General features: G+C 44.5%; 1 protein-coding gene across 5 annotated transcripts in view; it reads right to left on the bottom strand.

Moving 5' to 3' along the window:
* Window positions 1-464: 464 nt before the first annotated feature.
* SLC37A3 (solute carrier family 37 member 3) overlaps window positions 465-15,617 on the bottom strand; it is a 68,398-nt gene continuing 53,245 nt past the window's right edge. For 3 of the 5 annotated variants that reach the window (XM_017880356.1, XM_017880359.1, XM_017880358.1), the window contains exons 11-15: window positions 12,845-12,946; window positions 12,191-12,238; window positions 10,073-10,224; window positions 3,943-4,008; window positions 465-2,149 (exon numbers count right to left, since the gene is read on the bottom strand). In XM_017880356.1, coding sequence (XP_017735845.1) covers window positions 2,057-2,149; window positions 3,943-4,008; window positions 10,073-10,224; window positions 12,191-12,238; window positions 12,845-12,946 — 461 coding nt within the window. In that variant the 3' untranslated portion in view covers window positions 465-2,056. The remainder of the gene's footprint in view (window positions 2,150-3,942; window positions 4,009-10,072; window positions 10,225-12,190; window positions 12,239-12,844; window positions 12,947-15,617) is intronic. The other 2 variants (XM_017880360.1, XM_017880361.1) reach the window with 2 other exon arrangements.

Raw genomic sequence — 15,617 nt, 5'->3', positions numbered from 1 at the left:
CGAGACTCTTGTCCCCAAAAAAATCAAAAAATGGTTTTATTTCAGTACAGCTCGGGGGCCATAGAAACGTCAGGGAACAGTCACCAATCTAAGGTTCAACTGGGGAAGAAAACACTGGCTGGCGTGGGGACACAAAGATGAGACCACACCCACAGTGCAGCTGGAAAGGAAACTGAACCAAACGCCAGTCAAGAGGTTCAATGAGAAAACAGACGGCCCTTAACTTACAACCGGGCAATTCATCCAAACGGAGCACAGTCTTCCACAGTAGGAAAGGGCAAGTTTTCACAGAACAGATGGAAATGAAGCCACCCCAGCACCTCGGGTGAAGGAGCAGGTGACCCAGCAATGCTGTGGGTTAGCGTGGGCTCACCCAGGAGCGCTCAGTATCAGGAAACATTAGGGCACTGATCATTCTAAATCTCAGCACTCATGGTATATACATTTAAATACCGAAACGGAGGTTCATTATAAAAGTCAGTTTATTTCCCCTTTCTGTGTTTCGTATTTTCCCTTTTTGTCAGTAAATGAGCAATACACTGATTGGAAATCTGCATGATTAAATAATATTAACAAGTTCATAAACACACCCCATATCAGAGTATAAAGCAAGAGGTTGAAAAATATTCCCTAACCCAATGCAAATTAGGTGTCCCTCAAAATTGCACATTCTCCTCCTAGCTTGCTTGTATAATTTAAAATATATACATATACAGAATGATCTTAAAATATTGATAACTAGTATGGAATTCACAGCCCTGAAGAGATATACTCTACATTTTTCTAAAGAACGGACACCTCTCAGGCCCCAGTAATCCATTCATGTGATTCAATGTCATGTACAGTCAGTCCTCGGCTTCTGATTTTTGGACTTTACAATGGTGCGAAACGGTTGCAATTTCGACATAATGTACAGTATTCAATAAATTACATGATATATTCAATACTTGATTATAAAACAGAGTTTGTGTTAGATGATTCTGCCCAACTGTGGGCAATTCTAAGTGTTCTGAGTACATTTAGGGTGGGTGAGGCTAAGCTGTGGCATTTGGTAGGTCAGGGGTATTAGATGCATTTGACTTCCAATGGGTTTACTGGGACGTAACCCCATCGTAAGTCAAAGAGCATCCGTGCTTGACACTTACTAGAACAAAAGGTCTTTCCCTTTTCTCTAATTCTAGTCCTCAACTGAGGTAACTCCAGGAACCTGGTTGTGCCAGAGATCAATCCTCTAAAAATAGACTAAGCAGATTAGCTTCCTAGAGGATCCTCAAGTTCCCAGACAACACATCTGGGGTGGAGTTGCTTCGGCTGCGAGTTACACGTCGGAGTGTTCGAGATAACTGATGTACCTTATGGTCCTTGAAAGGAAGACTAAATACTTCCAGGAGTCAAAGTTAATTTGAATGAAGACGGAGGAGAGCAGTTGACAATCATTTGAAGTTATTCATGCTTCTAGGGCTGAATGACTTTTAGATCAGACACAGAGTGACTGAGCCAATCAACGGGCATGTAGCGTGATCCTTCCCACCACAGTGAACAGAGGGATTCTTTGTCCGAGGCAGGCTGGCAGCTCGGTCCAGCTGGAGCATTTGGTCGGGATTTGATGCTTCAAAGATGAGCCACTCTCTATAAACTCATTACCAAAGCAAAATGCAATGATCTCTTCCATTTGTGGAACACATCACCAACACAAACCACGGGTGGCTGTGCCTCCCACTCACTCCATTTTTGGGGCTAGAGAAAGTTCAAGTCCAAAACAACAGTTAAGGTTAAAATGCTAAACCTCAACAGGCCACACAAAGATGCTGGCAGAGTCAGAGGTCACTCGGCACATTCATGAAACAACAAAAATCATCAACAAGAATTCCTGTAGTGTAGAAAACGCGCGCAGCCTTCACCGCTGGTCAGCATCTCCGGTGGCTGGCAGTGTTGAGAGAGGCCTGACAATCCAAGGTCAGGCTGGCGCTCCTAGACAAACCCAAATTAGGGCAGATTCAAAGCCCCAACAGTCCTGATGTGGCTGACGTTGTTCTGTCTGTCTCGCAGGCACCAGTCACTCCCTCAGTATGTGAGCCCGTCTCCTTCGCACGAGAGAGAATATTTCCCTCACTATTAATGGCGAGATAAACACAATTGTACAACTTGTCTGTGAAGAGAAAATAGGATTAAAAATGCAACAACAATTTACTTCTGTTAGAGCGTCATGTTTTGAACGTAACAATGGATTTGGACAATTACATTCACTTTGACTTCATACAAAGGTAACGTTTAATCGTCAATGAATTAGAAAATGATTTTGAAAAGTATGGCTAATACTACAAAACACTTAACATCACATTTCAGTTGCCAAAAAAAGAACAACACATACAAATAATTTGCCATAGGCAGAGCAGAGAACTGAGACCAGAGGCTCAGATTAAAACGATGATCCTTATAATAAAGTTTCCTTTCTACTACAATTCCTAGTATGATCACATCAGAAAGTTCATCACAAGATACTTCCCTCTACTTAGCATGGGTGTCAGAAAGGGAACACAAGTTACATGGCCCAGTCTTTGGAGGCTAGATGGGAGTTAGATGAAAGCTCCAAGGTATTCCTGGAGCTGGACTATCCCGGGAATCCTTGACCACAGCAAGAGGACCGCTGCCTGGAGTAGGGGTGGTGGAGGCTGCCTTCAATCACAGTGCCCTGGATTTGAGGACAGGATACTGAATGCGTCCGTGGTGCCTTCCACACTCTCAGGTAGACCTGTCTTGAGCACTGTCCCACCAATAACGTGCCTCAGTATGTCACAGCTCATAACAGAGAGCAACATTTTAAAAGCACGAAGCCTCAGGAGTTTGAGACCAGCCTGGGCAACATGGTGAAACCCCCTCTAGGAAAAATTCAAAAAGTTACCAAGGCGTGGTGGCACACACCTAGAGTCCCAGCTAATCAGGAGGCTGAGGTGGGAGGACCACCTGAGCCCGGGATCACCTGAGCCCAGGAGGTCAAGGCTGTAGTGAGCTGTGATCGTGCCACTGCACTCCAGCCTGGGTGACAGAATGAGACCCTGTCTCAAAAAAATAAATAAAATAAATAAACAACGACTTATTCTTTATTGGCTATTTGCAAGAAAGCAGAGAATCCCAGCCAAGAATGTCTAGGGCATCATAAGTATTTCCTCAAGAAACTATCCCCATTTTAGAACTGGGAAACATGACAGTGTTAATTACAGCAATGCTTCTCTTTTAACTCAGCGTTGCTTGGTGTACATTGTAATTTACTTCAGAATTCCTAAATTACATTCAGCAGATAGAGAGTAGCCTAGAAGAGTATACTGATTAGGGGCTGGTGATACTTTAAGTAAGTCTCTTCTTGTTTTTCTGAAATCATAAATGGCAATATTCATTAGACTCAGGTCAAGAGCAAACTGAGAGCCTTTTCTTCCTTAAAAGAAGAATGTAAGGTCAGGCGCAGTGGCTCATGCCTGTAATCCCAGCACTTTGGGAGGCCGAGTTGGGTGGATCACCTGAGGTTGTCAGAAGTTCAAGACCAGCCTGGCCAATATGGTGAAACACCATCTCTACTAAAAATACAAAAATTAGCTAGGCATGGTGGCAGGTACCTGTAATCCCAGCTATTCAGGAGGCTGAGGTGGGAGAATCACTTGACCCAGGAGGTAGAGGCTGCAGTGAGCCGAGATCATGCCACTACACTTTAGCCTGGGCAACAGAGCGAGACTGCCTCAAAAAAAAAAAGAAGAAGAAGAAAGAAGAAAAAAGAACAAGAAGAAAGAAGAAGAAGAAGGTGTCTTTTAGACTAATAAAATGTTACTTTTCACAAAGGAGCCTTTAAAAGCAATCAGCAATTCTGCTGAAGAAGTGACTTAAGTAAATGCTTTGAACTTAATTAATAGAAAAATGACTTTTTTTTTTTTTAAAGGGGCACCTACTTACCATGAGAATGAAAAAGTAGAAAACCCACATCCATCCTAGCTTGTCCCGGATCAGAGACACTAAATACTAAAAGGGAGAAAAAAAAAATTACAATATAATCCTTTATAAATTTATAAAAGGAAGCAGCTAAAAAGTAGATTAAACATGGCTATTTTAGAAAATAAGAAGGGGACACAGGATTTGTATGTTTTGCAGTTTACAGAGCTCTTCCACATACATGTGCCTGCTGTGATTAATGGCCCATTTAAGCATGCAGAGTCTAAATGGAAAAACCGTATAGTAGAAGTTGTCAGTTCAGAAGGTTTATTTATTTATTTATTTATTGGCTATTTTTTGGGACGGAGTCTTGCTCTGTCGCCCAGGCTGGAGGGCAGTGGCGCAATCTCGGCTCACTGCAAGCTCCGCCTCCCAGGTTCACGCCATTCTCCTGCCTCAGTCTCCCGAGTAGCTGGGACTACAGGCGCCTGCCACCACACCAGGCTAATTTTTTGTATTTTTAGTAGAGACGGTGTTTCACTGTGTTAGCCAGGATGGTCTCGATCTCCTGACCTTATGACCCGCCCGCCTCAGCCTCCCAAAGTGCTGGGATTACAGGCGTGAGCCACCGCACCCAGCACAGAAGGTTTATTTTATTCACTTTGCTCTTTAGAGAGGAAGATGAACATCCACAAGCTACTCCCACTTAATCATTCTTTCTTCCAATGAAAGGTACTATAATTGATGCCTCAAAAAGAGTTTGTCTTTAAGTATGCCACTCATTTTCCAATTATGCTGTTTGCTCACAGTGTTGCTGTACTACCTTTGCATCCTACAGCATATCCGTTTACTTTTTCAATTACTGAAAAGGATCTAATTGCACTGATTTAACCCATTTTCTTTTTTTCTCTTATTATGGTAAGATGTAACTTACATAAAATTTGCCATTTTTTTTCTTTTTTCTTTTTTGAGATGGAGTCTCCCTCTCTTGCCCAGGCTGGAGTGCAGTGGCGCAATTTCGGCTCACTGCAAGCTCTGCCTCCTGGGTTCACGTCGTTCTCCTGCCTCAGCCTCCCAAGTAGCTAGGACTACAGGCACCTGCCACCACGCCCAGCTAATTTTTTGTAATTTTAGTAAAGACAGGTGTTAGCCAAGGATGGTCTCGATCTCCTGACCTCGTGATCCACCCACCTTGGGCTCCCAAAGTGCTGGGATTACAGGCGTAAGTCACCGCACCCGGCCCATTTTAAACATTTTTAAGTGTACAATCCAGTGGTATCAGTTACATTCATAATGTTGTACAACCATCACCACTATCTATTTCCAAACTTTTTCATCATCCAAATACAAACTCTGTTCCTATTAAGAAATTCACTGCCCATCTCCCCAGCTCCTGCTAACCTCTTCTTTCTGGTTCCATGAATTGGCCTATGCTAGATATTTCATGTAAATGGAATCACAGTATTTGTCCTTTTATGTTTGGAATGTTTAGCATCATGCTTTCAGGGTAGACTACATTGGAACTTCACTCCTTTTTTTTTGGAGATGGAGTCTCACTCTGTCACCTAGGCTGGAGTGCAGCAGACAATATCTGCTCGCTGCAACCTCTGTCTCCCAAGTTCCAGCAATTCTCCTGTCTCAGCCTCCCAAGTAGCTGGGATTACAGGCGTGAGCCAGCATACTCAGCTAATTTTTGTATTTTTAGTAGAGATGAGGTTTTACCACGTTGCCCAGGCTGGTCTGGAACTCCTGACCTCAGGTGATTCACCCACTTCAGCCTCCCAAAGTGCTGGGATTACAAACCTGAGCCACTGCACCTGCCTGCTCCCTCCCTTTTTTTTTTTGAAACGGAGTTTTGCTCTGTCACCCAGGCTGAAGTACAGTGGTGCGATCTCAGCTCACTGCAACCTCCTCCTCCCAGGTTCAAGGAATTGTCCTGCCTCAGCCTCCCAAGTAGCTGAGGTGCCACCACGCCTGGCTAATTTTTGTATTTTTAGTAGAGACGAGGTTTCACCACCAGGCTGGTCTCGAACTCCTAATCTCAGGTGATCCAACTGCCTCGGCCTCCCAGAGTGCTGGGATTAAAAGGGACAGGGTCTTTCTCTGTTGCCCAGGCTGTAGTGTAATGGTATGATCACAGCTCACTGTAACCTCCCTTCATTTCTTTTTAATGGCTCATTAGTATTCCATTGTATGGATATACCACATTTTGTTTCTCCATTCATCTGCTGATGGACCCGAGTTGTTTCCACCTTTTGGCTACTACCGCAATAAATGTTGACATACAAATATCTGAGTCCCAGTTTTCTTTTTTTTCTTTGTTTGAGACAGAGTCTTCCTCTGTCACCCAGGCTGGAGTGCGGTGGTGCTATCTCGGCTCACTGCAACCTCCGCCTCCCAGGTTCAAGCAATTCTCCTGCCTTAGCCTCCCAAGTAGCTGGGATTACAGGCACCTGCCACCACATCCAGTTAATTTTTGTATTTTTAGTAGAGATGGGGTTTCACCATGTTGGCCAGGCTGGTCTTGAACTCCTGATCTCAAGTGATCTGCCCACCTCGGCCTCCCAAAGTGCTGGGATTTCAGGCGTAAGCCATGGTGCCTGGCCCCCAGTTTTCAATCTTTTGGGAAATACCTAGGAGTGGAATTGCTGGGTCATATGGTAATTCTATTTAAATTTTTTTGAAGAAGCACCAAAGTATTTTTCACAGAAGCTGCATCATTTTGCATTCCCACCAGCAACACAGGGCTTCAATTTCTGCACATCCTCGCCAACACCAGTCACCTTTCCTGGTTTCAATTACAGCCATCATAGTAAGTATGAAGTCACAGCTCACTGTGTTTTTGATTTGCATTTTCCTAATGACTAAGGATATTGAGACTCTTCATGTGCTTATTGGTCATTTGCACATATTTGTCATGAAGATTTGTCCCTATGTTTTCTTCTATGAGTTTTACAATTTTATGTTCTTAAAGTTAGGCCTTTAATTCATTTTGAGGTAATTTCTGCATATGAGGTAAGGTAAGAGCCCAACCTCATTCTTTTTTTTTTCTTTCCTCCCCCACTCCTCAGCTCCAACTTCATTCTTTTCATGTGGATATCCAGTTTTCCCAATACTGTTTATTGAGAGATCATCCTTTCTCCATTGAATGGTCCTGGCACCCTTGTCAAAAATCAGTTTGGCCACAGGCACAAAAGGATAACATTCTTTGATCACATTATTACTGAAATGTACGTGTGAAAAAAGTTAATGCAGAATGACTATTGATTTATGTTAGCTCACATCATGTGAAGCAAAAAAGAGGTCTAATCATCCACTAAAGGAAGCACAGGGGTGCTCCAAACTCTGACTGCAACTTTATCTTTTTCTTTTTTTTAAGACAGGGTCTTGGCCTGGCAAGGTGACTGATGCCTGTAATCCTAGCACTTTGAGAGGCCGAGGCAGGAGGATCACTTCAGCCCGGGAGTTTGAGACCAGTCTGGGCAACGTGGTGAAACCCCATCTCTACAAAAAAAAAAATACAAAAATTAGCTGGGCGTGGTGGTGCGCACCTGCAGTCCAATCTATTTGGGAGGCTGAGGTGGGATGATAGCTTGAGTCCCAGAAGGCAGAGGTTGCAGTGAGCCAAGATCCTGCCACTGCACTCCAGCCTGGGCGACAGAGTCAGACGCTGTCCCAAAAAAAAAAAAGAGAGAGAGAGAGAGACAGGGTCTGGCTCTGTCACCCAGGCTAGAGTGGAGAGTGGTGTGATCATGGCTCACTGCAGCCTTGACTTCCCAGGCTCAAGCAATCCTCCCATCTCAGCCTCCTAGGTAGTTGGGACAGGCACACACCACCATGCCCAGCTCACTTTTTATTTTTTGTAGAGATGAGGGTCTCACTATGTTGCCTGGGCTGGTCTTGAACTCCTAGCCTCAAGCAATCCTCCTGCCTTGGCCTCCCAAAGTGCTGGGTTTACCGGCATGAGCCACCACACCCAGCCTCATGTACAAGTTTTCATGTGGACATTCGTTCTCATTTCTCTTGGGCAGATACTGCAGTTTAATCTTACTGAATCCCTAGTATGTGTCAAAAAAAGCACTAAGCATTGGGTATGCAAAGACGAAGGAAACAAGCACAGCACCTGTCACGGTGTACCCCTTTACACCGTGACAGGTGCCTACTAGAGGACCGCATCAACTGCTATGGCAACCTGAAGGAGAAACAATTCTTTACTTGGGAAGTCAGGGAAAGATGGGGGCAACAAAGTTATTCAGGGTAAATTAGTACACTGGCTAAGGACAGGACACATAGAGTTTAACGCTAAGTCACAGAGTTTGGGACTTCACCCCTTAGGCAATGGGAAATCATTCAAAACTCAACATGGAAGAGGAATGAGTAAAGCTAACAGTGATTCACTCTGGATGTGCTTCCCCGACCATGAAGGTCAGTCTAGGACCCAAGTTCACAGTGAGGGATCTGGATACTGGCAGGTGAGGCAATCTAAATCAAAGCAAACTCTGAAATACTCATCATCCACCCATTTAGTTAGTGAAGAAAACATTCGAAACGAAGGATAACTTAAAATAATATAATGTCAGAAAAGGATGCCCAATGCAGCCACTTTCTACCCCAAAGAGGAAAACATCTGAATGGACAGCTGGAGCGTTTTTCAATTCCCACCCCAGAGCACGATCGGGTAAGCACAGTTTTCAAGTCTTTGCTAAGGTTTTTGTTTCTTTGGGGTTTTTTTGCCCTTTAGTCTTATAATCAAATATGCTAAGTATATCAAGCATTCATTCCACAAGTAATGTCTACCGTGTGCCAGGCACTGTTCTCGGCACTAAGGTGGCAGAAGAACATACAACAAAATGCCGCACTCAGGAAGCTCGTGGTACAGTGGGAGGGACAGACATTAACAAGCGCATATAGACTATTAAAATACAGCTAGGTAGTCAAAGTATTAACATGGCTTATTTTACCTCAATACTTGTCTCTCATTAACCACTAGCAATCAGACATCAGCAATTCACCCCCACCAACCAAGTAACAATAATCGTCAAGGCTATTAATGACCTCCTAGATGTCAAAACTAAGAGCCTAAGGGACAAATCCTTCAGTTCTCCTTCTCCTGACCTCTCTACATCCATGACCTTACTAACGCCTTCTCAAACACAGTTCCCTTGACTACAGCTTACTCTGCTGCCTTCCGCTTTCTTTGACCACTGGGCATTCCCTGAGGCTCAGCCAACATTCTCTTTCCCCATTAAATGGTTCATTCACTTCCACAGGTTCAACTATTTTTATCCATACAGATGACTCTCAAATCCATCTTTTAGCGAAATTAGTACTCTACAATCTGTAGTGGTATATCCTGGAAGAGGCATGACTCATTACTGTGCCAGAAAAGAAATATCTGTCCCAGAGAAAGCCTGAATTTATGCCAAAAAAAAAAAGGTCAATGTAAATAGTTCTAAGTATAGTAGGCCGATCTTAGTGTAGGGATCTCAAACATCCGAGTGCGGAAGAATCACCAAGAAGTCTTGTTGAAAATACAGATCTGTAGGTTCTGACTCCGCGAGTCTGTAGTACGCTTGGTGTTCTGTACTTTAATGAGTGCCCCAGATGATTCTGATACCAGACACTTATGGGCCACTCTTTGAGATACAGTCAGAGAGTTTTGGACACACAGGAAGCAGAGCAGGTGATTCAGAAGCAGCTGCAGAGTCCATGGCCATGTCTGGTGGGGCCCAGGAAGGAACGTGTATGCAGTAGAGTGTCTGGGAGAGGGAGACAGGAGACAGCAATGGGGGGCGGGGTCCACATGCCAGGTGGGGATAACAAGAAGTGCCCCTGGCCATGGAACACCAAGTTCAGCCTGGAAAGAAAGAGGGGGGTGGTGGGCTGGGGCAGAAGGATCTGTCTGTCTTATGAGGTCTTAGCTTATTTGCAGACAGGAAGAATCTAGAAGTATAAGCAGAAAAAAGGAACTAAAAAAAATGTAGAGTTCTTCTACATTAGGAGGCAACAGCTGGTCCTGAGAGGAGACGGAAGTCCTTGGGCTCTCGGAACAGCGTTCTACAGCACAAGAATGCCACCTACTGAGGCCCAGAGGGCAGGTTCACGTTCAGGCGCCTTTGAGGGTAGACATTAGAATTCCAGCCTGTTCTCTCACCTGGCCCACGGCAGCTCCAATGCTCCCCGAACCATCAACAATTCCTGTGACAGTGGCCAAGGCCTCACTGCTCCCTTGGATGAGCTCCTGGCGACCCAAGTCCGCGGAAATAGCAGAACTAATCATATTAGAAGGTCCACCAATAAAAAATCCTGAAGTCACAAATAGAACAGGTTCTTATTAAAACACAATTCACAACCACTAGCAATCAACTGCATAAGGCAAAAAAAATCCCAATAGTTTTCTTAATATGTTAGACAGATGTGGAAAAAAAAGGAAACCCCCAGATAGTATCATTTTCAAACTATTAATAGTTAACATCCATGTTCCTGAAATCTCTTCTTGAATTATGTGACACTCTAGTATATTTTGTAGAACCCAAAGATACAAAAATATAGTGAAACACATAGCCTTTCTAATCCTGTGAAGTTTACATTCATTCATAACAATTGCACTAGCTTGTCAAATAAATTCTATTATGGTAGAGTTGCATTATATGATCTTTCCACTACACAAATTCAACCAGGAATACTGAAAAAAAAAAAAGAGCAAAGAGGAAAAAGCCACTGAAATGGAGCAGGTGACGCTATCTGCCACTGCTCTCAGTGAGGCTGCCCATGAATCAGGCATGGGATGGCCCAGGTGAATCTGTTCTCACTGCTGGAATCAGTTCCATGTACTCCAAGCAGAATGAGCAGCTCACTCTGCCAAGCACGATCTAAAGTTTAAAATAAGTAACTTTTCTGGCTGGGCACAGTGGCTCATGCCTGTAATCTCAGCACTTTGAGGGGCTGAGGTGGGCAGATAACCTGAAGTCAGGAGTTCGAGACCAGCCTGGGCAACATGGTGAAACACTGTCTCTACTAAAAATACAAAAATTAGCTGGGGCGTGGTGGCAGGCGCCTGTAATCCCAGCTACTCAGGAGGCTGAGGCAGAAGAATCACTTGAATCCGGGAGGTGGAGGTTGCAGTTAGCTGAGATCGCACCACTGCATTCCCGTCTGGGTGACAAGAGCAAGACTCCTTCTCAAAAATAAAAATAAAATAAGTTTAAAATAAGTAATTTTTCTGGCTGGGGATGGTGGCTCATGCCTGTAATCCCAGCATTTTGGGAGGCTAAGGCGGGTGGATCACCTGAGGTCAGGAGTTTGAGACCAGCCTGGGCAACATGGTAAAACTCTGTCTCTACTAAAAATACAAAAATTAGCCGCGCATGGTGGTGCATGCCTATATTACCAGCTACTCAGGAGGCTGAGACAGGAGAATCGCTTGAACCCAGGAGGTGGAGGTTGTAGTGAGCTGAGACTGTGCCACTACACTCCAGCCTGGGCAACAAAGCAAGATTCTGTCTCAATAAATAAATAATAAATAAAATAAGTAATTTTTCTATAACATAGTCCCTAAATGCACCCAACTATTCTATCTAGTGCTCAAGTGACAAAATGCTGACCGACTCCAACACAGGAGGAGACAAGAGCTATTGTGGATTTTTTTGAAAGCTCGTGAATTGGTCTCCCACGTGGCATCTTTCTAAGTCACTTCTAGAAATAAGAGCAGAAGCTGGGACAGTAATCAAAAATCTTAGAAAATCTGCCAGGTGCGGTGGCTCACGCATGTAATCCCAGCACTTTGTGGAGGCTGAGGCCGGGCATCAACGAGGGTCAGGAGATCGGACATCTGCTAACACGTGAAATCCGCCACTCTACTAAAAATACCAAAAAATGAAGCTGGGCGTGGTGGCGGGTGCTGTGGTCCCAGCTACTCGGTAGCTGAGGCAGGAGAATGGCATGAACCCGGGAGGCGAGCTTGCAGTAGAGCCGAAGATCGCGCCACTGCACTCCAGCTGGGTGACAGGAGCCGAGACTCATTCAAAAAAAAAAAACATCTTAAGAAAATTTCTGTCAATAGGGACTGCTTCTGTCACAATAGGACAGAGGAGGTGATATAAGAAAGAGCAGAGAAAAAGAATCTGGAAAAGGAGACATCTTTCCTTCTAAAATTTGATTTCTCTGTAATTAAGGTTTCAGTACTACTCAAATTGAGGGAGAAAACAGTTTCCCTTTTCCTCTGAATTGACAGAGTAGCAGAAGCACGGTGGAGCAGAGCCGTGGGCCGCACCTGTAACAGTCATCAGAAGGGCATTGATGGCCTTATCGTTCGGAGAACCTGTGAGGGAAGACACAGACAAACCACAGTAACTTAAAAAGCAGACCCCACGTGCCTCTGCCAACAGTACGCAAAGATCTGAATCTCCGCGACCTCACAAATCACTCCCAGAGACAACAAAGAGACACAACTCTCTCTGCCTCTTTCAACTCTGATTTGTAACGTCTGCCTCTTGCTGGTGCTCAAGCTAACGAGACTTCTAAAAGCTAAAGAAAAGCTCTACTCCTGTCTCAGCAGCATCTTAAGGGACATATACCAAACCTACTAATTACCATCTTTCCGCTTTTGAAACCTGTTCCCTTTTTATTGTTTTATTGGCTATAATGCCATGTCTCTGGAGCCTCCCCCAAACAAAGCATATACACTCCCAAGCAAGCTTTTAAGCAAATTAACAAAGCAAAAGAGATGTCAGTTTCCTCCCAAGACAAATAAAACGATGTGATGACAGGTTTCCCAGGCATTCACAGGACAATGCAAAGGTGGCATATCAGGCCTTGAAGCTGGTCTCCAGGCTCTCCCTAGCACTGGTCACTGATTCCAGACAAATGCCTTATTCCTACCAGATTAGAGAAGCAAAGGAATTCGTAATTGCAAAGGAATACTCACGACTATACCCGACAAGGGACCCAACTGCCAGAAGCAGACTCAGGGCAAGAACCGGCGCTCTCTTCTGTAGTACGTCAGAGATGAAGCCTTGCAAAGTTCCACCTTCAAGCACAGAGTGTCGAGCAATCAAAATCACTTCTAATTTAGCTCGTTCACCTGAGGTGTGCTCCCCATTGGCCCTCTAGTCTCACTGGCAGCAGCCTAACACTGGTCTATCAAAAAATGTGGCTGGGCTGGGCGTGGTGGCTCACACTTGTAATCCCAGCAGTTTGGGAGGCCGAGGTGGGCAGATCATGAGGTCAGGAGATAGAGACCATCCTGGCCAACACGGTGAAACCCGCTCTCTACTAAAAATACAAAAAAATTAGCCAGGCATGGTGGCGGGCGCCTATAGTCCCAGCTACTCGGGAGGCTGAGGCAGGAGAATGGCGTGAACCCGGGAGGCGGAGCTTGCAGTGAGCCGAGATCGCGCCACTGCACTCTAGCCTGGGCGACAGAGTGAGACTCCGTCTAAAAAAAAAAAAAAAAAAAATGGCTGACTCCCTGAAAAGGGGTCCTCCATAACTTCCTTTTAGGAAGATAAACTGTCTGTTAAATCGCCATGATGACCAATGGGGACAGGCGACCACAAATCAGACAGCAAAACATGAAAAAAGGAAAATGGTCAAAACCATCAGCTATCCCTTACAAAACAAGCTGTGACTGCTATTTCTGATTTTCTTTTAATTTAAAAGATAATGAATTAAGAACTATGTCTCTCTGGGCATGGTGGCTCACACCTATAATCTCAGCACTTTGGGAGACCAAGGCCAGGGGACTGCTTGAGGCCAGGGGTTCAAAACCAGCCTGGGCAACACAGTGCCCTTATCTCTATAAAAGATAAATTAGCCGGGCATGGTAGCACGTGCCTATATTCCCAGCTACTTGGGAGGCAGAGGTAGGAGGATCGCTTGGGCCCAGGAGGTTGAGGCTGTGGTGAATCGTATCGTGCTGCTTGAACCCAGGAGGCTGAGGCTACAGTGAGCTGTATTGTGCCACTGCACTCTAGCCTGGGCAACAGAGCAAGACTGTGTCTCAAAAAACAAAAAATTGTGTCTTAGAGTATATTGAGGCCAGTAGGTGGGCACAGTGGCTCACACCTGTAATCCCAGCACTTTGGGAGACAGAGGTGGACAAATTGCCTGAGCCCAGGAGTTTGAGACCAGCCTGGGCAACACAGTGAAACGCCATCTCTACAAAAAATACAAAAAAAGTAGCTGGGTGTGGCGGTGCGTGACTGTAGCCCCAGGTACTCGGGGGGCTGAGGTGGGAGGATTGCTTGAGCCCAGGGGTTGTGGTTGCAGTGAGCCAAGATCATGCCACTGCACTCCAGCATGGGCAACAGAGCAGTATCCCCATCTCCAAAAAAAAAAAAATAGTGGCTAGTAAATATTCACTAAAATAAAATTTAGCAGTTATGGTTTGGTAATAGGACACAATCTTTAAAAGCAGGGATATGAATCTTTCAAGCAACAATGTCACATACAGCACCATTCTGAGTTCTAGGGGCTACAGGACATCTGGTGTGTCCTTATCAGACAGAAGGCAGCTGGACAATTTCAACTTCAGAGGATACAGAAGTACAGTGAGGTCTAAAGGTTGCAACCTCACCTTTGGCTCTGGATTTAAGAACGCAAGCAGCCAGAAGAAAAAAAGTAAAAGAAAAAAAAAAAAAAAGAATGCGAGCAGCCAAGTTCAAATACAGTAATAGTAGATTGCCTAGCATAGACTGTGTGCTTTCACAAGCTCACGGCAGTTGAGTCTCACCACAATTCTAAACATTAACATTATTGAAGGTTATTAAGATCTGGCATAGCCATGTAAGTAATACCCACTAAAGTACATTCTGCTCCTCTGTCTTATTTCCTTGTTCATACTTATTACTTCCTGGTTGATACTTCCAGCTACCACAAAAAAAAACACTATTAAAATCTTTGTTTACAATGAAACAACTGTAAAACATTCACAAAAGTTAATCCCTGCTGTTACGTCTACCTCTATGATCTGACAACCTACACACTAAGGTGTGGTTCCCCTTTATCCTCAGCGGATATGTTCCATGACCCCGCGGATGCCTGAAACCACAGAGAGTAGCAAACTCTATATATACTACGTTTTTTTCTATATACACATTCCCATGATCAAGTTTAATTTATAAGTTGGGCACAGAAATTAAGAGTAACTAACGAAAACAGAAAATAATAGCAATATACTGTAACATAAGTTATGTGAATGGTCTCTCTCTCTGAAAATATCTTATTGTACGGTATTAAGAGTAACTGAAACTGCGAAAAGTGAAACCACAGATAAGGCGGGGACTGGTGTTTTCTCCCTTATTAGGCTGGGGAGGTGGGGAAAGCGGGAGGTAGATACAACGAACACGTTCACATTCTAACTTGGATCTCTGACATACAATTAGCTTTAGAGCTAAGATATCACTGAGAAAGCCGTATGAAAGGATTGCATTTAGAGAGATTCCCATGTGCTTCCCAAGACAAAAGGACTTCAAAGGACTAAGAAAAAAGAGCCCAGGCCGGGCGCGGTGGCTCAAGCCTGTAATCCCAGCACTTTGGGAGGCCGAGATGGGCGGATCATGAGGTCAGGAGATCGACCATCTGGGCTAACATGGTGAAACCCCGTCTCTACTAAAAAATACAAAAAAAACTAGCCAGGCGAGGAGGCGGGCGCCTGTAGTCCCAGCTACTCGGGAGGCTGAGGCAGGAGAATGGCGTAA

This window comes from Rhinopithecus bieti, unplaced genomic scaffold, assembly GCF_001698545.2.
Source record: "Rhinopithecus bieti isolate Rb0 unplaced genomic scaffold, ASM169854v2 scaffold_11401, whole genome shotgun sequence".
Classification (NCBI taxonomy): domain Eukaryota; kingdom Metazoa; phylum Chordata; class Mammalia; order Primates; family Cercopithecidae; genus Rhinopithecus; species Rhinopithecus bieti.
This window is presented reverse-complemented; position numbering and strand designations above follow the sequence as displayed.